This window comes from Schistocerca americana, chromosome 4 (genome assembly GCF_021461395.2).
Source record: "Schistocerca americana isolate TAMUIC-IGC-003095 chromosome 4, iqSchAmer2.1, whole genome shotgun sequence".
NCBI classification, from domain to species: domain Eukaryota; kingdom Metazoa; phylum Arthropoda; class Insecta; order Orthoptera; family Acrididae; genus Schistocerca; species Schistocerca americana.
In genome coordinates, this window is record NC_060122.1 from 700415576 (window position 1) to 700437105 (window position 21530).

Sequence of the window (21530 nt, forward strand, 5' to 3'; positions counted from 1 at the left end):
AGTCCTGCTGGGTCTACGAGTCACATACAAACCAGATATAGGGGCCTTGGCACCTGAATTGGTTTCTGGTGAGATTCTGCGCCTACCAGGGGAGTTTGTCGACCCAGGCCTACTGTCAGAAATGGACGTCCATCCACAGTTCCTTTGCAAGTTAAAGGAACATGTAAGCCAAATCAAACCCACAAAGGCCTCCAGGCATGGTTGTCCAACAACTTTTTTGCATAACAACCTCAAAAGCTGTACACACATTACGTTACATACAGACTACGTCAAGCCACCACTGCAGCCACCATATACTGGAGTCCATCATGTCTTGTGCAGACACACACACGATAGTCATCATAGTAAATGGCAAACAGGCCACCATGTCTATTAGCAGAGTGAAAATGGTTCAAATGGCTCTGAGCACTATGGGACTTAACTTCTAAGGTCATCAGTCCCTTAGAAGTTAGAACTACTTAAACCTAACTAGCCTAAGAACATCACACACATCCATGCCCGAGGCAAGATTCGAACCTGCGACCATAGCGGTCGCGCGGTTCCAGACTGTAGCGCCTAGAACCGCTTGGCCACTCCGGCCAGCAGCAGAGTGAAGCCAGCTTACATTTTCAAGGAGGCATCACCATCCTTATGGTCAAGAGCTCATCGCCTGACAGATGCAACACCTCGACTTCCAGCACCGCCGCCACAACACATCGATGCAGAACCAACGTGCACCACCCATTCCGGACGACATGTCCATTTCCCGGCCAGGTTCAGAGACGACGCACCATGCCCCACTTCCACCAAGGCGGCTCCTGTACCGACCGTTACTCACGTCGACTGCTGCGTCCGCACACGTTAGTTCCGTTCGCGCCATCCATAGATACAGTTGTGTCCCGAATTCAGTGACTGCATGGCAACAAATGAATGGCGTAAACCGCCAAGTTTGAATCCGCCGCCTGGAATCCTGAATAGTGTTCTTGCCTACTCTTTGGACTTATAACTTTAGTTTTTATGGTTATTCTGTTCCTTGGTTACTGTATTTGTTGTTTTACAAGTTAGCTATAGCAACTGTGCTTCTTTTGCTGTAATACCAAGTAATAAACCGTTCAAGTATATTTTCAGTGCTTGTTTGAGTATTTATTAAGTACGAGTAGCTCTACACGACGAAAATATACCTGTCACGCTATTACTTGTAATTGTCAGTAATTTTCAAATTAAGAATGTAACACGGAAGCGCGAGCGGATATTCAAAATACGTTGATTGACTGGTAAAAACAAACTACCATTCATTGTCAGAACAAGAAACATAATGAGAACTGACCCATGTGTGAAAGAATTGAAAGGTGGCAGCAGCCACCTATGAAGTATACCAGAAAATTTACAAGTTAGTTATTTTTAGGAAATTTCTTTTCCAGCCAAAACGTCTTCAAATAAAGAAAATATACAGACGAAATATATTCTGGTATTGTGCAGGCATGTACCTGCTGGTATTGTTTCTCCTCGTTTCAGTTACTTTCATGAGCAAAGGAAAGAATTTGCTTTAATGGCAGCAGTTTGTCGCACAATTTAGAACATTCTTCACACAACCAGCACATTTATTTAGCAGTAGAGCGCTCCTTCTTTAAGTACTTTTTGTGACACATGCCATTCTGTAAGTAACTAAAATGTAGTTGACAGGTACTCACTTTAAAAGAACGGTAATACAGCAAAAGTCGTAACTTTTAGCACAAATTAAAATACACTTCACACACCCAGCACATTTATTTAGCATTGGGGGAGTTTTCTAAGTACTTCTCATACTACATACTGCTATCTAAATAACGAGTGTGAAGTTGGCAGCTTTTCGCTTTCAAAGAAAGAAATGAGAGCAATAGTCCCGAAATTTGCTGTGAACGCAGCAGCTAAACATATAAATAACTTCTGCTTTAATTCGCCTGCTGGACTTGCTACCACAGTCACGATGATACCTCGACAACAGGGACATCTACTCATGCCTTCGAGAAATCCAAAGTACACTCCTGGAAATGGAAAAAAGAACACATTGACACCGGTGTGTCAGACCCACCATACTTGCTCCGGACACTGCGAGAGGGCTGTACAAGCAATGATCACACGCACGGCACAGCGGACACACCAGGAACCGCGGTGTTGGCCGTTGAATGGCGCTAGCTGCGCAGCATTTGTGTACCGCCGCCGTCAGTGTCAGCCAGTTTGCCGTGGCTTACGGAGCTCCATCGCAGTCTTTAACACTGGTAGCATGCCGCGACAGCGTGGACGTGAACCGTATGTGCAGTTGACGGACTTTGAGCGGGGGCGTATAGTGGGCATGCGGGAGGCCGGGTGGACGTACCGCCGAATTGCTCAACACGTGGGGCGTGAGGTCTCCACAGTACATCGATGTTGTCGCCAGTGGTCGGCGGAAGATGCACGTGCCTGTCGACCTGGGACCGGACCGCAGCGACGCACGGATGCACGCCAAGACCGTAGGATCCTACGCAGTGCCGTAGGGGACCGCACCGCCACTTCCCAGCAAATTAGGGACACTGTTGCTCCTGGGGTATCGGCGAGGACCATTCGCAACCGTCTCCATGAAGCTGGGCTACGGTCCCGCACACCGTTAGGCCGTCTTCCGCTCACGCCCCAACATCGTGCAGCCCGCCTCCAGTGGTGTCGCGACAGGCGTGAATGGAGGGACGAATGGAGACGTGTCGTCTTCAGCGATGAGAGTCGCTTCTGCCTTGGTGCCAATGATGGTCGTATGCGTGTTTGGCGCCGGGCAGGTGAGCGCCACAGTCAGGATTGCATACGATCGAGGCACACAGGGCCAACACCCGGCATCATGGTGTGGGGAGCGATCTCCTACACTGGCCGTACACCACTGGTGATCATCGAGGGGACACTGAATAGTGCACGATACATCCAAACCGTCATCGAACCCATCGTTCTACCATTCCTAGACCGGCAAGGGAACTTGCTGTCCCAACAGGACAATGCAGGTCCGCATGTATCCCGTGCCACCCAACGTGCTCTAGAAGGTGTGAGTCAACTACCCTGGCCAGCAAGATCTCCGGATCTGTCCCCCATTGAGCATGTTTGGGACTAGATGAAGCGTCGTCTCACGCGGTCTGCACGTCCAGCACGAACGCTGGTCCAACTGAGGCGTCAGGTGGAAATGGCATGGCAAGCCGTTCCACAGGACTACATCCAGCATCTCTACGATCGTCTCCATGGGAGAATAGCAGCCTGCATTGCTGCGAAAGGTGGATATACACAGTACTAGTGCCGACATTGTGCATGCTCTGTTGCCTGTGTCTATGTGCCTGTGGTTCTGTCAGTGTGATCATGTGATGTATCTGACCCCAGGAATGTGTCAATAAAGTTTCCCCTTCCTGGGACAATGAATTCACGGTGTTCTTATTTCAATTTCCAGGAGTGTATATCTTTTTGAGGAAGCCAACCACAGTACCACAGTCTAAATATACACTGTCGTGACACTACTGCTCATTTTTGTTATACAGTGTGACAGCAGCGCTCCAGGCGGTCTGTAAGTTACATTTCCGAATACGGAACCGGATGAGTAATTTATATTCATTTGTAATTTATATTGTAATTTATATTGCTTTGTTTGCATAGTATGTAGTGCCATAAAAATCGTCAATAACTATGAAATGACTAACATTTGTCTTTCTTTAGTTAACTAAGGACCTTGAGACGTATGAAATAGTACTTTGAAGAAAAATTTATTTTCGATTTTCTTGTAAGCTAAAGATATTTAAAGAATAATATTATTTTCTTTTAAGAACGATAAATGGCTAGTAAACAGTAGAATACCAGACTTTTTGCACAAAGATGTCGTATATCTACTCAACAACGTGTAGTTTTCTTCACTGAAAACTTCCACTCAAATCACTGAATATGGAGTGTAGAAAACTTGTATGGAATGCAATATATACATTATATATCGTGCCAAACAAACCATCACAGCTGTATTGGAAGAGAAAATAATACAGATGTGACAATAAAACGTCATAAGTATTAAAACTATTTCCCAACGTACCAGAAGAAACCAATTCTAGTATGAAATGGGCAGCTTCTGTGTCGCAAATGGCAAAAATCAGCATATTCGCTTTAGAAGCAAAAGCAGTTACTTTTACAGAAATATTTGTGCATTGGAAAGTCGAGTAAAATCTAAGAATGTGCAAATCGTTAGACCCCATACAGAATGGTTATGTATTAAGAAATTGCCTGTCATAGCAGACAACAACACAAATATATGTTCTTCATGTATGATATGTGTGTTTATATTCTCTTATTTCAGCGGATTAAGCTGAAATTATAGACATATTCCACAATATTTCTTCACAAATAAGTTGTAGCTCATGGCACTGGATCAGTAAGATTTCGCCCTTTTTACATTTATTTCAGTATCGTTCATGTCTATAGGTAATTTACTAGTGCTCAGAATACAAAAATGTTGTAACTATTTCGTTAATTAAGTAGAAACATAACTAAAATCTTACGGCTGCTTTCTCGACACTAGGGTCGTCCAACTGTGGGACAGTAACAAGTTTCCAGAGGCAAGTTGTATAGTCACTGTGGTGGTGGAGGGATATAGGTACACTATCTTTTTTTTTGTGAAAATGCAGCTCAAGGTATTCTGTTATAGATCCTGTTTTGGTGTTCAAACCAGATTGACACTGGATGTAAGTGTAGCTAAAGGCAACATCACATTCAAATCGTGGTGTATCCACACTAGGCAGAACATCAACACAACCTCATCAGCGTGCTTAGCCCAGTGCAAAACGGTTAAAGTTACATTACACAAATAAGGCGATATACAGTGTCAGAATTAAAGGATATATCGATTATACAGTTATATTACTATACAAAACAAAATTCATATTTGTGATGGATGGTCTTGGCAAAGTTAGTGTGATGAACAGCTAAATACTGATACAATACTTTTCAAAACGTCGACATTTATTTATTAAAGAAAAAATATACAGAGAACATAGAAAGGAATATTTACAAGGTAAAACACAGGGCTTATTTCTTTTTTTCCATTCTGGTTTTCTTTTCCTTCTAGGTACCAAGTAATGCCAAAAACAAGCGTATTTTCTATTTCAATAGAATATCCCTTGTCTGTATGCCAGTCGTCCCACCGCTGACCTAAATGGAAAGGGAGTTTTCTGCACAATAAATCTCACTAACACACTGAAATAAACCACAGTATAAACGTGGCAAGAAAAAGTCCATAGTATTTCTTCATGAATAAGTTGTAGCTTATGACACTGAATCAGTAAGATTTGGCTGTTTTTACATTTATTTCAGTATCATTCATGTCTATCGGTAATTTACTAGTTCTCAGAATACAAAAATGTAGTAACTATTTTGTTAATTAAGTAGAAACATAATTAAAAACGAAGGTTAATCTTACCGCTGCTTTCTCGCCGCTAGGGTCGCTAGTGTCGTCCAACTGTCAGACAGTAACTATTTTCACTGCAGTGAGTGTTGCGACTGTTTATGTTAGACTTTAACAGTACCTCTCATGAAGTATTCGCCAATAAAGGCATGTGGACGGTGAGCCATAGTGTGTTTCCTCTATTTTAAAAAATATGTTTTTATATATCATGTATTGTTTGTTGTTATACATATTCTGTTTGATTCTACTGGCATGATTAAATAAATAAAAATAATTTAGTGCTTTTGCATCTTCTTAGTCTTTCTTTTGTTATTTTGCTTTATTTTTTCGTGATTTACTGCAAAGTGTTTCGCCACGACTTGGCTTTTTTTGCTTTGAGTGTTATTCCATAAGAAATGATTTAGTTTTCACACTAACTTCACAGAGGCGATGCCTATGCTATGTGTAAATAAGAACATAGACTGATGATGCGATTTTCAATAAATAACCTTTTTTAAGTGAAAAAGCCTCCCGCCATGAACCATGAATCTTGCCATTGGTGGGGAGGCTTGCGTGCCTCAGCGATACAAATCGTCTTACCATAGGTGCAACAACAACTGAGGAGTATCTGTTGAGAGGCCAGACAAACATGTGGTTCCTGAAGATGGGCAGCAGCATTTTTAGTAGTTGCAGGGGCAACAGTCTGAATGACTGACTGATCTGGCCTTGTAACACTAACCAAAAACAGCCTTGCTGTGCTGGTACTGTGAAAGTCTGAAAGCAAGGGGAAACACAGCCGTAATTTTTCCTGAGGGCATGGATCTTTACAGTATGGTTAAAAGATGTTGGCGTCCTCTTGGGTAAAATATTCCAGTGGTATTTGCATCTCTGGTCTGGGACTACTCAGGAGGACGTCGTTATCAGGAGAAAGAAAACTGGCGTTCTGCATATTGGAGTGTGGAATATCAGATCCCTTAATCAGGCAGGGAGGTTAGAAAATTTAAAAAGGGGAATGGACAGCTTAATGTTAGATATAGAGGGAATTAGTGAAGTTCAGTGGCAGGAGAAACAAGACTCGTGGTCAGGTAGATACAGGGTTATAAATACAGAATCAAGTAGGGATAACGCAGGAGTAGGTTTAATAATGAAAAAAAAAATAGGATTGCAGGTTAGCTACTACAAACAGCATAGTGAACACATTATTGTAGCCAAGATAGACACAAAGCCCACGCATAACACAGTAGGACAGGTTTATATGCTAACTAGCTCAACAGATGACGAAAAGATTGATGAAATGTATGATGAGATAAAAGAAATTATTCAGACAGTGAAGGGAGACGAAAATTTAATGGTCATGGGTGACTGGAATTCGATAGTAGGAAAAGGAAGAGAAGGAAACGTGGTAGGTGAATATGGAATGGGGGTAAGAAATGAAAGAAGAAGTCGCTTGGTAGAATTTTACACAGAGCATAGGTTAATCATAGCTAACACTTGGTTCAAGAATCATGAAACAAGGTTGTATACATGGAAGAGGCCTGGAGACACTGGAAGGTTTTCAGATAGACTATATAATGGCAAAACAGAGATTTCAGAACCAGGTTTTACATTGTAAGACATTACCAGGGACAGATGTGGACTCTGACCACAATCTATTGGTTATGAACTGTAGATTAAAACCAAAGAAACTGCAAAAAGGTGGGAATTTAAGGAGATGGGAGCGAGATAAACTGACAGAACCAGAGGTTGTAGAGAGTCTCAAGGAGAGCATTGGCGAACGACTGACAAGAATGGGGGACAGAAATACAGTAGAAGAAGAATGATTAGCTTTGAGAGATGAAATAGTAAAGGCAGTAGAGGATCAAGTAGGTAAAATGACAAGGGCTAGTAGAAATCCTTGGGCAGCAGAGGGAACATTGAATTAATTGATGAAAGGAGAAAAATAAAAATGCAGTAAATGGAGCAGGCAAAAAGGATTACAAATGTCTAAAGAATGAGACCGACAGGAAATGCAAAATGACTAAGAAGGGATGGCTAGAGGACAAAAGTAAGGATGTAGAGGGGTATATCACTAGGGGTAAGATAGATACTGCCTGCAGGAAAGTTAAAGAGATCTTGGGAGAAAAGAGAACCACTTGAATATCAAGAGCTCAGATGGAAACCCAGTTCTAAGCAAAGAAGGAAAAGCAGAAAGGTGGAAGGAGTAGATAGAGGGTCTATACAAGGGCGATGTACTTGAGGACAATATTATGGAAATGGAAGAGGATGTAGATGAGGACGAAATGGGAGATATGATACCGTGTGAAGAGTTTGACAGAGCACTGAAAGACCTAAGTCAAAACACTTTCCGTGGAAGATAACTTGGAGTTAGAGGATACCGGAGGCACATACAGCAATAACTGTATCATTTCATTGTTTTACTACATTTATAATAATTTTGTAAACGCTACTGACATAAGCTTAATATACCATTAACTTGTTATTCTTTTGAGTGTATTAAGTGTCTGATCCACTCAGGTGAACAAGTTGATGCACCAGCTGAAGAACCAGCAGTTGACTTCTACAACAGAGATGACAAAAGCTTTATTGCAAAGAGGAACAAATGTAAATGCAGGACCAGATGCCCTATCACCGACATATGGCAACAAATGTATTTAAAACCCTACTACAAATCTGAAGGTTTAATGTTCAGTGTCTAAGAATTTCATACACTCATTCTTTATTGATCCACTGAATCATTTTGTGTACAGAGAGTAGATGATATACCCACCAGGGTAGCTGAGAGCACTACTGCACTGCTTCCTGGACTCGGATAGGTGCGCCAGCCCTGGATCAAATCTGCCCGGAGGATTAATGACGAGGGTCAGTATGCCAGCCAGGCTGAATGTGGTTTTTAGGTGGTTTTTCACATCCTACTAGGTGAACATTGGCTGGTCCCCACATTCCGCCTGAGGTACATGACTCACAGACATTTGAAACATGTTCGCACTATTCCATGGCTTACACTAGACGCAGACAGCTGGAGTACACTAACTCCATCGCAGGGCATTTGGGGTGATGGCAGGAAGGGCATCCGGCCACCCTCTGCAACTAACACTACCAAATCAATAGTAACCATGCCGACCCTGCATTGCTGTAGGAATGAAGCCTCACAAAAATGATGATGATCAGAATACATGATATGGGACAAATCATTATACTCGTTAAACATTTAAAAAGTACATAACACAAAATTAAATACACCTAGACTTACACAATTGTATAATAATTATAGATTACAGGATATAGTATTAGTATATTCACAAGTTGTTCAAAATTAAGGTCAACAATGCCAAATTAAAATTAAAATTTGTGGATACATTTAAAATTAAATTAAGTACAGATAAGCATTACATAATTTTTACAATAGTTAAGATTTACTAGATAAATATAAGAAGTACATACAAGTAGATCAACTTTTAACAGTTGGTTAGGCCTTATTGAAATTTACATTTTGAAGGTAAATTATAGTATAGAAAGATAAGTGTGCAGATACATTACATAGAAAAATAGCATTCAAAATGTTCATGTAAGTTATAAAAACAGTATTTTAATAATATCGATTTAAGCCTTATTTTAAAATGTGCTGGATTGTGGTTTTTTATGATTAGTGGTAGATGATTAGAAAGCTTAATCCACATGCATTTTACCCTATCAGCATATAATTTGGTGGAATGGGGCAACTGTGTCAGCAGGTATTCCCATCTAGTGTTGTACTGGTGATAGTCCAGATTCTGCTTCAGGTTGCCAATATTTAGCTTGGTAAAAATTAGTATCTCCAATATTTAATGGCATGTAAGTGGAAGAATACCTAGTTTTAGGAATAGTTGTTTAGAATAGTCTCTTTGCTTTTGAAATAACTTGATCCAGGGAGCCTTATTTGGGAGCTTAAATATTTTATTGGACTCAGAACTGTGGCCGCAGAATATGAGGCCATATGTTAAGACTGAGTGAAAAAAGAGCAAGGTGCACTGACAATAAGATATTTATACTCATCAGTTCCTTGACTGACAGAAGCATAAAACATCCTTTACTGAGGTTGCAATACATTTGGATTTTTTTCCCTCTGTAGATAGTATCATTGATATGGATGTTAGGATACGCTGTCATGAACAACACACGGAAGCTCATTGTGAAGAAAGCCAACTACAGGCTATGGACGATGAATGAAGAGCTGTCCCAGAATAATCAACAGCTAAGGCATATAAATTGAAGTAAAAGTTTTAGACACAACAATCAGTTAAAGTATTTCCAAATTGAATAATTGCTTTAAGAAACAAATAATGTTAAAGAATGTAATACTGGAACTCTTTAAGTATCTGGTTTCAGCTCAGCTATTTAAATTATAGGCATACTGTCTGGCAGTGTTAGCTAGAGGTTCCGAGTCTCTGAAAGACTTTTAAAAAATTTTGACTTGTGTATGTTCTGTAGATGAGCTACTGCATTGTCATAATTGTTTAGTGTTTTTTATTATTATTATTAAATATAGACCATAGTAGTTTCTGAGCCATTACAATTGTATTGGTTTTTTCTTGCCAAGCAGGTTTTCTGTTCAAGTTGTATGTTATAATTTCTCGTAAATAGGATATTCAAATTGCTTCACTATTTTCACCTCTGTTTCTTATTTTACTAGTGTTTCTCACCATCATATTCTTTTCCAGTGATATCTGGGAGCCTGATTTTGTGCTATATTTTTATCTCTGTCTCTGGACTTTATATTAATAGCAAGTAATGGCGAATAGTCTGTAAATCCCAAGCAATTTAAGTGCTTGATATTTCTTGTTTCAAATTTGTATTTTCTTAAGGTTTTTGTTATATTATTCACTAAGTGCTACAAATGGCTGAGGAGTAATGGTGATAGACCATCACCCTGTTTTAATCATTAATGGCTCTGATAGTTCTCCTGGACTTGGCTTCATATTTTATGCTTATGAAGATTTATTTTATAATTTTGACTAATTTTGGATTAAATTCTAAATTTGTATGTCCAATATTTCAAGAGATATGGGTGTATTTATAAGAGTTACTGAGGCCTTCAAAGGTTATCACTTATTTCAGTCATCTTTTGTAGACATCCATTACTAATTTCAAAATAATGTTGTTAGCTTCTCCAGGGCCTATGAACTCCTTGGGAATCTCTTAGTTTCTTTCCAACTTCATATGTACAGTGATTGCACAAAACTGACTAAACTTGGTGTGCGATCCAAGAAGGATATCACTCTAGTTATGATCTTTTTTTTCATTTTGTCACAGATATATAGTAGCCACAGTCCAATGTTCTGGTAGTTCTTTGTTCCAGATGCATTTTTTGCTGGTTCTGTGCATTTTTACACAGTTCTGCAAATGTTTAATATCCTTAACATGCTTTCTTTTTAAGCCCTTTAAGCTTCATACTTCATGACTCGCTGATGGCGTTATATTTTTTGGTTGTGTTTTCATTGGTGTTTGAGTTTATTTGTAGTAGTTCTTGGAATCTTCACTGTTTACTTGTTTGTTATATGTGTTTTAATATTTTTAGGTTGATCACAAATCCTATTCATGCTTTATCACACTTACTGTAATTAGTGAGAATTGCTCAACTGACTGGAAAACTTTGAATAAGTTTGAATAACATGAAATAATATAAGCGAATCACAAATGTATTACCAACTGTGAACACTAATTGATATTTTCTGTTTGTCTGGTAAGAAATAAAGTTATTCGAGTCTGGTTAATGTTGTATATTTCTTTTTGCTTATGTACACCATGACAGTATTGCAGTACTGCTGAATCTGTGCTGATAATGCTTCTGTGATATATCAGATATAATAAAAGAAACTATGTAGCGTAAATGTCATAGGTAAGTTCTTGTAGAATGTAAATACCGGGTGATCAAAAAGTCAGTATAAATTTGAAAACTTAATAAACCACAGAATAATGTAGATAGAGAGGTAAAAATTGACACACATGCTTGGAGTGACATGGGGTTTTATTAGAACCGAAAAAAAACACCCCATATTTCTAGACGCGTGAAAGATCTAATGCGCCCATCGCTTGGTGATGATCATGTGCTCAGCCGCCACTTTCGTCATGCTTGGCCTCCCAGGTCCCCAGACCTCAGTCTGTGCGATTATTGGCTTTGGGGTTACCTGAAGGCGCAAGTGTATCGTGATCGACCGACTCTCTAGGGATGCTGAAAGACAACATCCAACGCCAGTGCCTCACCATAGCTACAGACATGCTTTGGTGAACATGTTGAGCATTTCCTGTAAAGAACATCATCTTTGCTTTGTCTTACTTTGTTATGCTAATTATTGCTATTCTGATCAGATGAAGCGCCATCTGTCGAACATTTTTTGAACGTTTGTATTTTTTGGTTCTAATAAAACCCCATGTCATTCCTAGCATGTGTGTCAATTTGTACCTCTCTATCTACATTATGGAATACAAACGTCTCAAAAATGAGATCGACAGGAAGTGCAAAATGGCTAAGCAGGGATGGCTAGAGGACAAATGTAAGGATGTAGAGGCTTATCTCACTAGGGGTAAGATAGATACTGCCTACAGGAAAATTAAAGAGACCTTTGGTGATAAGAGAACCACTTGCATGAACATCAAGAGCTAAGATGGAAACCCAGTTCTAAGCAAAGAAGGGAAAGCAGAAAGGTGGAAGGAGTATATAGAGGGTCTATACAAGGGCGATGTACTTGAGGACAATATTATGGAAATGGAAGAGGATGTAGATGAAGATGAAATGGGAGATACGATACTGCATGAAGAGTTTGACATTGCACTGAAAGACCTGAGTCGAAACAAGGCCCCAGGAGTAGACAACATGCCATTAGAACTACTGACGGCCTTGGGAGAGCCAGTCCTGACAAAACTCTACCATATGGTGAGCAAGATGTACGAGACAGGCGAAATACCCTCAGACTTCAAGAAGAATATAATAATTCCAATCCCAAAGAAAGCAGGTGTTGACAGATGTGAAAATTACCGAACTATCAGTTTAATAAGTCACAGCTGCAAAATACTAACACGAATTCTTTACAGACAAATGGAAAAACTGGTAGAAGCCGACCTCGGGGAAGATCAGTTTGGATTCCGTAGAAACATTGGAACACGTGAGGCAATACTGACCCTACGACTTATCTTAGAAGCCAGATTAAGGAAAGGCAAACCTACGTTCCTAGCATTTGTAGACTTAGAGAAAGCTTTTGACAATGTTGACTGGAATACTCTCTTTCAAATTCTAAAGGTGGCAGGGGTAAAATACAGGGAGCGAAAGCTATTTACAATTTGTACAGAAACCAGAAGGCAGTTATAAGAGTCGAGGGGCATGAAAGGAAAGCGGTGGTTGGGAAGGGACTGAGACATGGTTGTAGCCTCTCCCCAATGTTATTCAATCTCTATATTGAGCAGGCAGTGAAGAAAACAAAAGAAAAATTCGGAGTAGGTATTAAAATCCATGGAGAAGAAATAAAACTTTGAGGTTCGCCAATGACATTGTAATTCTGTCAGAGACGGCAAAGGACTTGGAAGAGCAGTTGAACAGAATAGATAGTGTCTTGACAGGAGGATATAAGATGAACATCAACAAAAGCAAATCGAGGATAATGGAATGTAGTCGAATTAAGTCGGATGATGCTGAGGGAATTAGATTAGGAAATGAGACACTTAAAGTAGTAAAGGAATTTTGCTATTTGGGGAGCAAAATAGTTGATGATGGTCGAAGTAGAGAGGATATAAAATTTAGACTGGCAATGGCAAGGAAAGCATTTCTGAAGAAGAGAAATTTGTTAACATCGAGTATAGATTTAAGTGTCAGGAAGTCGTTTCTGAAAGTATTTGTATGGAGTGTAGCCATGTATGGAAGTGAAACATGGACAATAAAGAGTTTGGACAAGAAGAGAATAGAAGCTTTCGAAATGTGGTGCTACAGAAGAATGTTGAAGATTAGATGGGTAGATCACATAACTAATGAGGAAGTATTGAATAGAATTGGGGAGAAGAGAAGTTTGTGGCACAACTTGATTAGAAGAAGGGATCGGTTGGTAGGACATGTTCTGAGGCATCAGGGGATCACAAACTTAGCATTGGGTGGAGGGTAAAAATCGTAGAGGGAGACCAAGAGATGAATACACTAAGCAGATTCAGAAGGATGTAGGTTGCAGTAGGTACTGGGAGATGAAGAAGCTTGCACAGGATAGAGTAGCATGGAGAGCTGCATCAAACCAGTCTCAGGCCTAAAGACCACAACAACAACAACATCTACATTATTCCATGATTCATTCAGTTTTCAAATTTATACTGTCTTCTTGATCACCCGGTACTTTAGAATTACAGAAAAGCACTAATACTCTAAAGCAGAAGTTTTGAGTCATTGAAATGCATGCAGTGATCTGGTAAAAACTAATATGTCCCCCCCCCCTCCCTGGGTCTCCTGGACCAATTGCAGTTTTATTTGGTTATAACATTGATTTTGTAAAAATAGGTACCCCTGCCTCTACTAATGATATTAATTTTTTAGGTATATTCAGATTTTGTGTGGTGTTCATGTATTTGCAAATGTTTCATGTACTAGATGGGCTGTTCCGAGATGTCGCTGATCCTTCCTGAGGGTCATTTTACTGATATCAACCTTCAGCTGGCCTATTCATGACAATTGCAACCAACTACCATTCTACATCTGATCTACATTTTGCTGTGATTCACCATGAAGGGTTCTCATTCACTTGGCAATGAACTCATTATTGCTATCACTCTCCTATTTCCAAAAGTAAAGGAAACTATGCAACTGACTATACTATTCTGCTCGTGATATAATGAAGTTGATTTGAAACACAAACATTCTACCTTTGTAAACTATGAATGTATGTTTGAGATTCATACTAAAACTTTAAAAAATGCGCTGAGTGTGCAGAAGTACCAGACTTTGCTGCAATATTTATTGATATCAGGGGTTTGAAGGCCCTATCTGTGATTTTTCTTTGATTTCACAAAGAGCATCTTCGTATGTGGGGCAAGAAATATGGGCCAAGTTTGTTTAATCCCACCTCTGGCCGTGAGTCATGGCTAATGATTCACTTACATTAAATATACAATGTGCTGTTTGTGTTGAAAGATGTGCCTTTGCAGCAAGATAAGAAAAGGTCCTAAAAATGTTGTAACACACTTGTTATAGCACTTTAGGTACTGTCTTTCTAAGTGGTGTAAAGGATTGTTTCTAAATGCTCATATTAAAGTAATTAAAACATTGCTGCCAATTTTACAGATGTCATGTTTTTCATAAACTTGGATAATTACTCATTATTCAGATGATGTCATATCATTAAATGCACTGCTGTTGTGACGAACATTTCAAGAGTACAAATAACTCAGATGATCTAAAGGAAGTCTATTATTTTATATAATTCCTTGTCTGACAGATTAATTCATAATCCACTGTATGATTGTAATGTTTTTTGCAAATAAACTTTATATATTCTGTCTGTATATTTTGAGCTGCCCTTCATTTTATTATTATGAAAAATCCTTATCATTGTTTATAGAATCATTGATAGATTAATCGATATTTCACTGTATAATTGTAATGTCTTTATACAAATAGACTTCATGTATTCTGAATTTATATGTTGAGCAATTCATTGTATAATGATTACAAATACTGTATCATTTTGATGCAATCTCTAGAGAATGACTTGTTGCTTACATAACTGAAGGCTCGTAAATTTGGGTGGGTTTGCATTCAGATGAAACTTAGTGATTCATAAATTATCAGCACCTCAAAAGAAATGCTTCCGTAAACTTTCATTGTTATTATTTCTTGAAATAAAACATAGTGATCAGCTGTTGTACCACAGTTACTGGAACCTGTATTTCTTTTTTGATTTTATGTTCATAAGTAATGAACTGCTGTAAAAACACTTAAAGAACACTCATTTTATTTTACTTATCAATTAATTATTTTGCTACATAGAAATTCTTGAAGTTTTTTACTTTCTCTGAATCTTTCTGTCTCTTTGTTTTTGGTCACTTGTGTATGTAAAGCTCCCACGTGTCTTACACTGTTCTGTTCTTTACATACAGAATAGGTTTTGGTCTGAGAAGCCCCAAAATGAAATGTAATATGAGAGTGAATGTGCAAAGTATGCACATTTTAGTGTTTTGATAGACTTCTCTGGACAGATTATCAGATATGCCATCAAAACCACATGAGAATTTGGTTTTTGTTTTATAATACTCACCTAGTGAGACTGGATCAAGCAAATGTACCTGGTAAGAAGGCGTGGTCTGATCATTGTTAACCGTCCACATGGCTACATTCATTGCAAGAGTAGAATATGAATAGCCAGTTGCAGTTTCTTGCCTTTGCAGAGAACCTTGTTAATTGTTTTACAGTTTGAAATAACCGTGAGATAACTTGATTGTAGTCCTTCCATTTCTTTCCCATTAACTAGCACACTAGCATTGTCACCAAACTGAATCATGCTCTTACAGAATTTGTTGAGGTGATCAGTCCCAATGTCCAATAGAAATAGGTCATTGTGCTGAGCCTTATGGCACTCCATATTTAAAGGCTTCATGGGATGAGTAATATTAAATTGTGGTTACATACTTCAACAATTGCTTTCATCTGCTTACTCCTGATTTTTGCAGTTGTTGAATCTTCCTTTAATTCTCATGATAAATTCCTTGATGTTGTCAGGCGTAAGCAATAGTTTAGCATATCTATGATATCAAAAACGTTAGACAGATGTAAACATATTCCGTTGATGTTCCATGTAGTTTTTGAAGCATTTTACTTAAAAGTTCAAAAATTGCTGTATCAGTTGATCAGGCCTTCATGAAACCATGCTGTGCTATAGATAGTTATCTAAACTTTTCGAGGAAATCTGCTACTTTTCTCCAAAAATCTTTTCTATGATATTTCAGAATATAGATAGTGGAGCATTGGGCCTGAAATTAGCCACTTTGTTCTTTTTAGTTTTCTTGATTTGTCCAGTTTGAAAAGAACCGTTAAAAGGATGAGCTAATGGTGCAGCAATGAGATGTCAACATTTTTTAACTTTGTCAAGTGAACACAGCAATTTGATTGGACTGTTCCCTAGTGCAGATACTATTATTTTATCTACAGTACCATCAAAGATTACGGCAAAAGACAGCATCGAGTGAGTAATAATTTTGGTTAATCCTGCAACGATTTTTTTAACATTAAAGTTTCTTCATTTGTCGTAGTATCAACTTCTCTTATATTTTCTATTAAAGAATAATAAGCAACCACTTTCTTATCTCGATTGCTGTGTTCCTTGGTCTTAACTTTCCACAATCATGCTTGACTCCTATTATTTCAATAAACTCAGTAATAGGCACCCTGAAGCACTGACGCGAATCAACCATTTTAGATTTTACTGTGTACCCAAGAATGAGGAAAACAATACTAAACCATAATTGACTCAAACGCGTTTAGTGCACCATGCTTGCGGCAGTCTTCTGTCCACACTCCACGATTTGTCTGTGCACTTATGAGGAATTTTGCTCAACTCTCCAAATTTCACGTTTGCACTCAACGTATATATGTGCAAACCTCCTGTCCCCACGCTGTAAGTCTTTCTGTGCAAATACGATGTGCACAGTCTTTGTGCATGGAATGTTGTTAGCTCTTTGGTGTAGTAGTGCTATACCAAAGATCGTAGGCGTTCCAAGTAGCGTTTAGCAGTATCTTTGATTTTCTATCTTTCAGTTCCTTGCGTCCGGAGGTGTGGGTCTGTTCTAGTTGGGAGAATGGGTAAGTGTTGTGTATGTTTTATTTTTATATTGTTTCACAACGGAAACGTATTTTATATTAATTCTGATGGACGTGGAAAATATTTTCTTGCTTGATTTGAGGGAAACAGATGTAATTGTTCCACTGATTCAACCACGTGGCTGTAGTCATGCTTGTTTCCGATTTCGTGTATATAATTTAACATTTTTCCTGCAGGTAAACCTCGCGGTCTTCGTACTGCTCGCAAGCATGTAAATCACAGGCGAGAACAGAGGTGGGCAGATAACGATTATAAGAAAGCTCATCTTGGTACTAGATGGAAGGCCAACCCATTTGGTGGTGCGTCCCACGCGAAAGGAATTGTCTTGGAAAAAGTGTAAGTAGAAGTGATGTTTACTTACCTAAAATAGTTTACCATATTTATCTCGTCTTGTTCCCGTAAATGATGACTTGTTCTCACTTTATTGAGAAATAACTACCGTGGATTGGAGAAACTGCTGAATGCACGCGAAGTGTCCGATAAATGAACATGGTGATCTGTAGCTTATTTTCGGTATTTTATGTGAAAAATGCTCATTCATGATATTTGTGCGGTTTATTTTGGTGGATTTTAATCTCAAAATCCATATGAGCATATGTTGTTGGTGCTGGATGGCCCCTGCATCTTGGCATTTGAAGTTGATAAATAGTCTTGTGAGAGAACGTTGAGCACTGTGTAAAACATTTGTCGCACAGAGGGATTATGTTGGCATGCCACAATGTATGCTTAAATTCTGCCCACTATGCCTTGATATGGAATGTAAGGATTGCATGTATGTTAAGTGTATTTAACAAAGAGAGGGTGATTGTGAGAGAAAAGGAAAGTTTGTAGTTAAGTGACAACAGCTAGTAAATGTTTTGCAGCTCAAACTAGCATTTTGATTGACTTGAGCAGCAGGTCATTGCATTGCTGGCTACTTTCCTCTGCCCTATGTGTAGTGCTTTCCTTGCAAGACTGGAGATTTCTGTAAGACATGCAACATAAATAAGCTCAGTGAGGCTGATAGTGTGGTTGCATGATGCAAAACTGCCTACCATTCTACTCTTAAATGTCAGTTATTTAAGTACAGGATCCATTATTGGAAACACGCTGAATGTCTCCACCAAAACCCATGACTTCAGGGATTGTCCAGCATCAGCCTCTAGTTCCAAAATGTTTTCTCATTGTGTGTTGGGTAGAAATATTTGATATTTATTGTCTTGAATTAGTTTCTTATTGATTTGATATGTCAGTGAACTTTCATATGGCAGTAATTAAGTTTTCCAGCTCACCAACGTTTTCATGCTACATGGGATAAGATCCCAAATACAGATTATTGATGGATCTTGAAATTATTTCCTCTAACATGAACCATTCAGACTGGCACCCTGTTGGTATATTAAGACAGTGGGAGTACATTACTTGGACAGGGCATTATTGGCTGATTTCAGATTGCACCAATCTCAGCAAGTAAAAGTATTTCTGCATTTAATTTGTTGGAAAACTGCACTCACAGAGTGTACTGAGTTTTCTGTTGTGTGCTGTTATTGGTAACACTTGTCTTGGCGAATGAAGGCAAATGAACATTAATCATGAATCAATTGGATATGGGTAGCTGATCATATTGCTTATTCATAATTTACCGTGATAAGCAAGTTAATTTAGTCGGTAGTTTGTCTCATTCACAGCGATTTACGCAGAACTATCGGGTCTCAACCAAACTACAGCCCTTCAAATTGTGACCTAACTCGTTAGAAAAAAATTCAGGTATTTGTGGTAACCAAGATTATAAGATAGTGATTCTCATTGGTTACTATACAATAACATCTGAGAACAATAACAAACTGCCTGGAGCAGAACACAACAGACAAGTTGAGGTACACCTCAAATGTTCTTGGGCTAATTTGTCATTAAGTAAGATTTAAATTAACAACACACATTTTTACAATGAACTTGTCCCGCTTGTTCAGTTGCATTAAACAAATTTGGCAGTGACTATTGGTGGAAGTCATTAAACTTCCTTTGATTTTGTAACTTTGGTTAAGTTTCTTAGGCAAATGGTATTTACTAATGTGTGTACAGTAATTTTTATGCCAATTAAATCAGGCATGTGATTTACCTGTTTACCATACTGGTGATTTACTAGTATTCAGTGCTTGATTTCCCAGTAAGGCTTCAAAACTTTTTAATGATTGCTCTCATTATCCTCACTAATAGACTGTTCACTATAATTCAAGTCAACAAGACTAAATAATATGACGGGTCTAATTATTACTGACACAGAAACATAACCAGTAGACAACACGTCAGCTGGCTCCGCTTAAATGTTCAATTTACCATACTCAACCATCTGTCGTCTGTCTTCCACAGGCACCACTTGTGATGCACGACTCATTTTGTAACTTAGTCGAATATCAGAAAGTACTGTGCACCAGAGACTTCAATAAATGTATGTTAGCTGTTCCAGCAATATGTTGGAACTCGAGATGTTGCATCTTGCCTTGTGGGAATTGCAAACTTGCTATCCTTCAAGTTTTTCTGTTTTTGCAAATTTTTATGGAAATATTTTTTTTTATAGTGGTGTGGAAGCTAAGCAGCCCAACTCTGCCATTCGAAAGTGTGTAAGAGTACAACTTATTAAGAATGGAAAGAAGATTACAGCATTTGTTCCTCGAGATGGTTGCTTGAACTACATTGAGGAGAACGATGAAGTGTTGGTAGCTGGTTTTGGCCGTAAAGGTCATGCTGTTGGTGACATTCCTGGTAAGTTGGAGTTAACCATTTGTTGGTCTTAAAAATTCTTGTGGCTGAAATGTCTGAAACTTTTCACTTAACTGTAAGGGGCAGTTAGATGAGACAGATGGGAAAGAATTAACTGTTTAATTTAAAAATAATTACAATAACTTAATTTTTCCCACTCTGTGGGCCCACACACATTTTGCCAAGGTTTAGAGTTCCCTACAGAAGTTTGCTGGTAAACCCTTGCACATCCTCCATATAAATCTGATATCTGCCCTTGCGATATCCATATTTTTGGAGCTGTTTCGGAAGATATGTGCCCTTCGATTTGCATCGGACAAAAAGGTGCACACCAGGGTGGAGTCATGAGTCAGTGGGCAACTGCAAACATTCTCTATGAAGTCGGCGACCGTCTTGTCACAGTGGGATAAATGTGTTAACAGTTAAGGTGATCACTTTTGAAAGTATGAACAGTTTAAAAAGTCAAGTCCGCATTAGGTATTTTGTGTATTGTAAATGTATTAAAAGTACATAACTTGCATTCTGTCAATGTACTAATTCTGTAAATATTAGCAGTTCCAGTTTACTGTAATGTATTCGGCTATTTTGACAATATCCTGACAAATGATCAGAGTAGTGAATATTCTATTCAGATGTTTTATAATAAACATTTTGGAATGTTCCCCACCCACAAGAATCATCTCACTTGTGGGTCTAAATGAAAACTGAATCTACAGGAAATTTGTTAGGTGCAAATTCTCATATTGATTTCTTTCATTTTTATTCAAAAATTACTGCGTAGCTTTGAATAGACCACTTGGCTCTGCTGACAAAAATAAAGCTGGCATGGTGGTACACTTTAATTAGTGTATTTCTGTATTTACTTAATTTTGTCATAAATTTAAAAATGATGTATGTTTTCTTTTATTAATTTTGTCATCAATTTAAAAATGATGTATGTTTTCTTTTATTACAGGTGTTCGATTCAAGGTTGTGAAAGTTGCCAACGTGTCACTTCTGGCCTTATATAAAGAAAAGAAAGAAAGACCTAGATCATAGATTGTAATGTTATCCAATAAAATGAATTTCTAAAACGTTTATGGTTTCATCCAGAATATTAATGTAGTTATGTCCTATCTTTCCCTCCATTTCAATTGTTTTGTTTGAGAAATATCTGTCCACATATTAGAGGGAAGCACATGTCTGGTTATTAGGTGCCTTTTATGCACTGATACTTGAATCTGCAGCAGAACCATTCCGTGCCAAGTGGTCTAATATCGAGAAATGTTCCCACATGACCATCATGGATTTTGATGAAATTTTGTGTGAACATTCACACATGTTCTCAATGAATACTGGTAAAGCTTCAGTTTCAGAAATTCAATACTTGCAGAGATATGTCATTTGTTTGAAACCATAGCACAGCTTCCAATAGTGCATCCTTGAATTTTCAGCAACTTTGAGATGAGATATCTCTGTAAGTATTTGCATGAAAGAAACAAAACTTGGCCATCTTACTCAACTTTTAGAGCTCTTTAAAGTAAAATATTAAGAAAAGTATTTCTGAGCAATGTTCATATAGATAATTTGGAGCAAAGTTGGGC

The 21530-nt window shown here is 38.4% G+C and overlaps 1 protein-coding gene across 1 annotated transcript; it reads left to right on the top strand.

Annotated features, from left to right (window-relative positions):
* Positions 1-17049: 17049 nt before the first annotated feature.
* On the top strand, positions 17050-21024 carry LOC124613895 (40S ribosomal protein S23). The gene is made up of 4 exons (XM_047142638.1): positions 17050-17189; positions 17385-17544; positions 19766-19950; positions 20903-21024. The coding sequence occupies exons 1-4, from the start codon at positions 17186-17188 to the stop codon at positions 20983-20985; spliced, it is 432 nt and encodes a 143-aa protein (XP_046998594.1). The 5' UTR covers positions 17050-17185; the 3' UTR covers positions 20986-21024.
* Positions 21025-21530: the final 506 nt, after the last annotated feature.

What these genes read in the sequence shown, in the direction of transcription:
- LOC124613895 (XM_047142638.1), top strand. An exon ending in GGAATTGTCTTGGAAAAAGT is followed by an intron (nt 17,545 to 19,765) that starts GTAAGTAGAAGT and finishes TTTTTTTTATAG; the next exon opens with TGGTGTGGAAGCTAAGCAGC. An exon ending in TGCTGTTGGTGACATTCCTG is followed by an intron (nt 19,951 to 20,902) that starts GTAAGTTGGAGT and finishes CTTTTATTACAG; the next exon opens with GTGTTCGATTCAAGGTTGTG.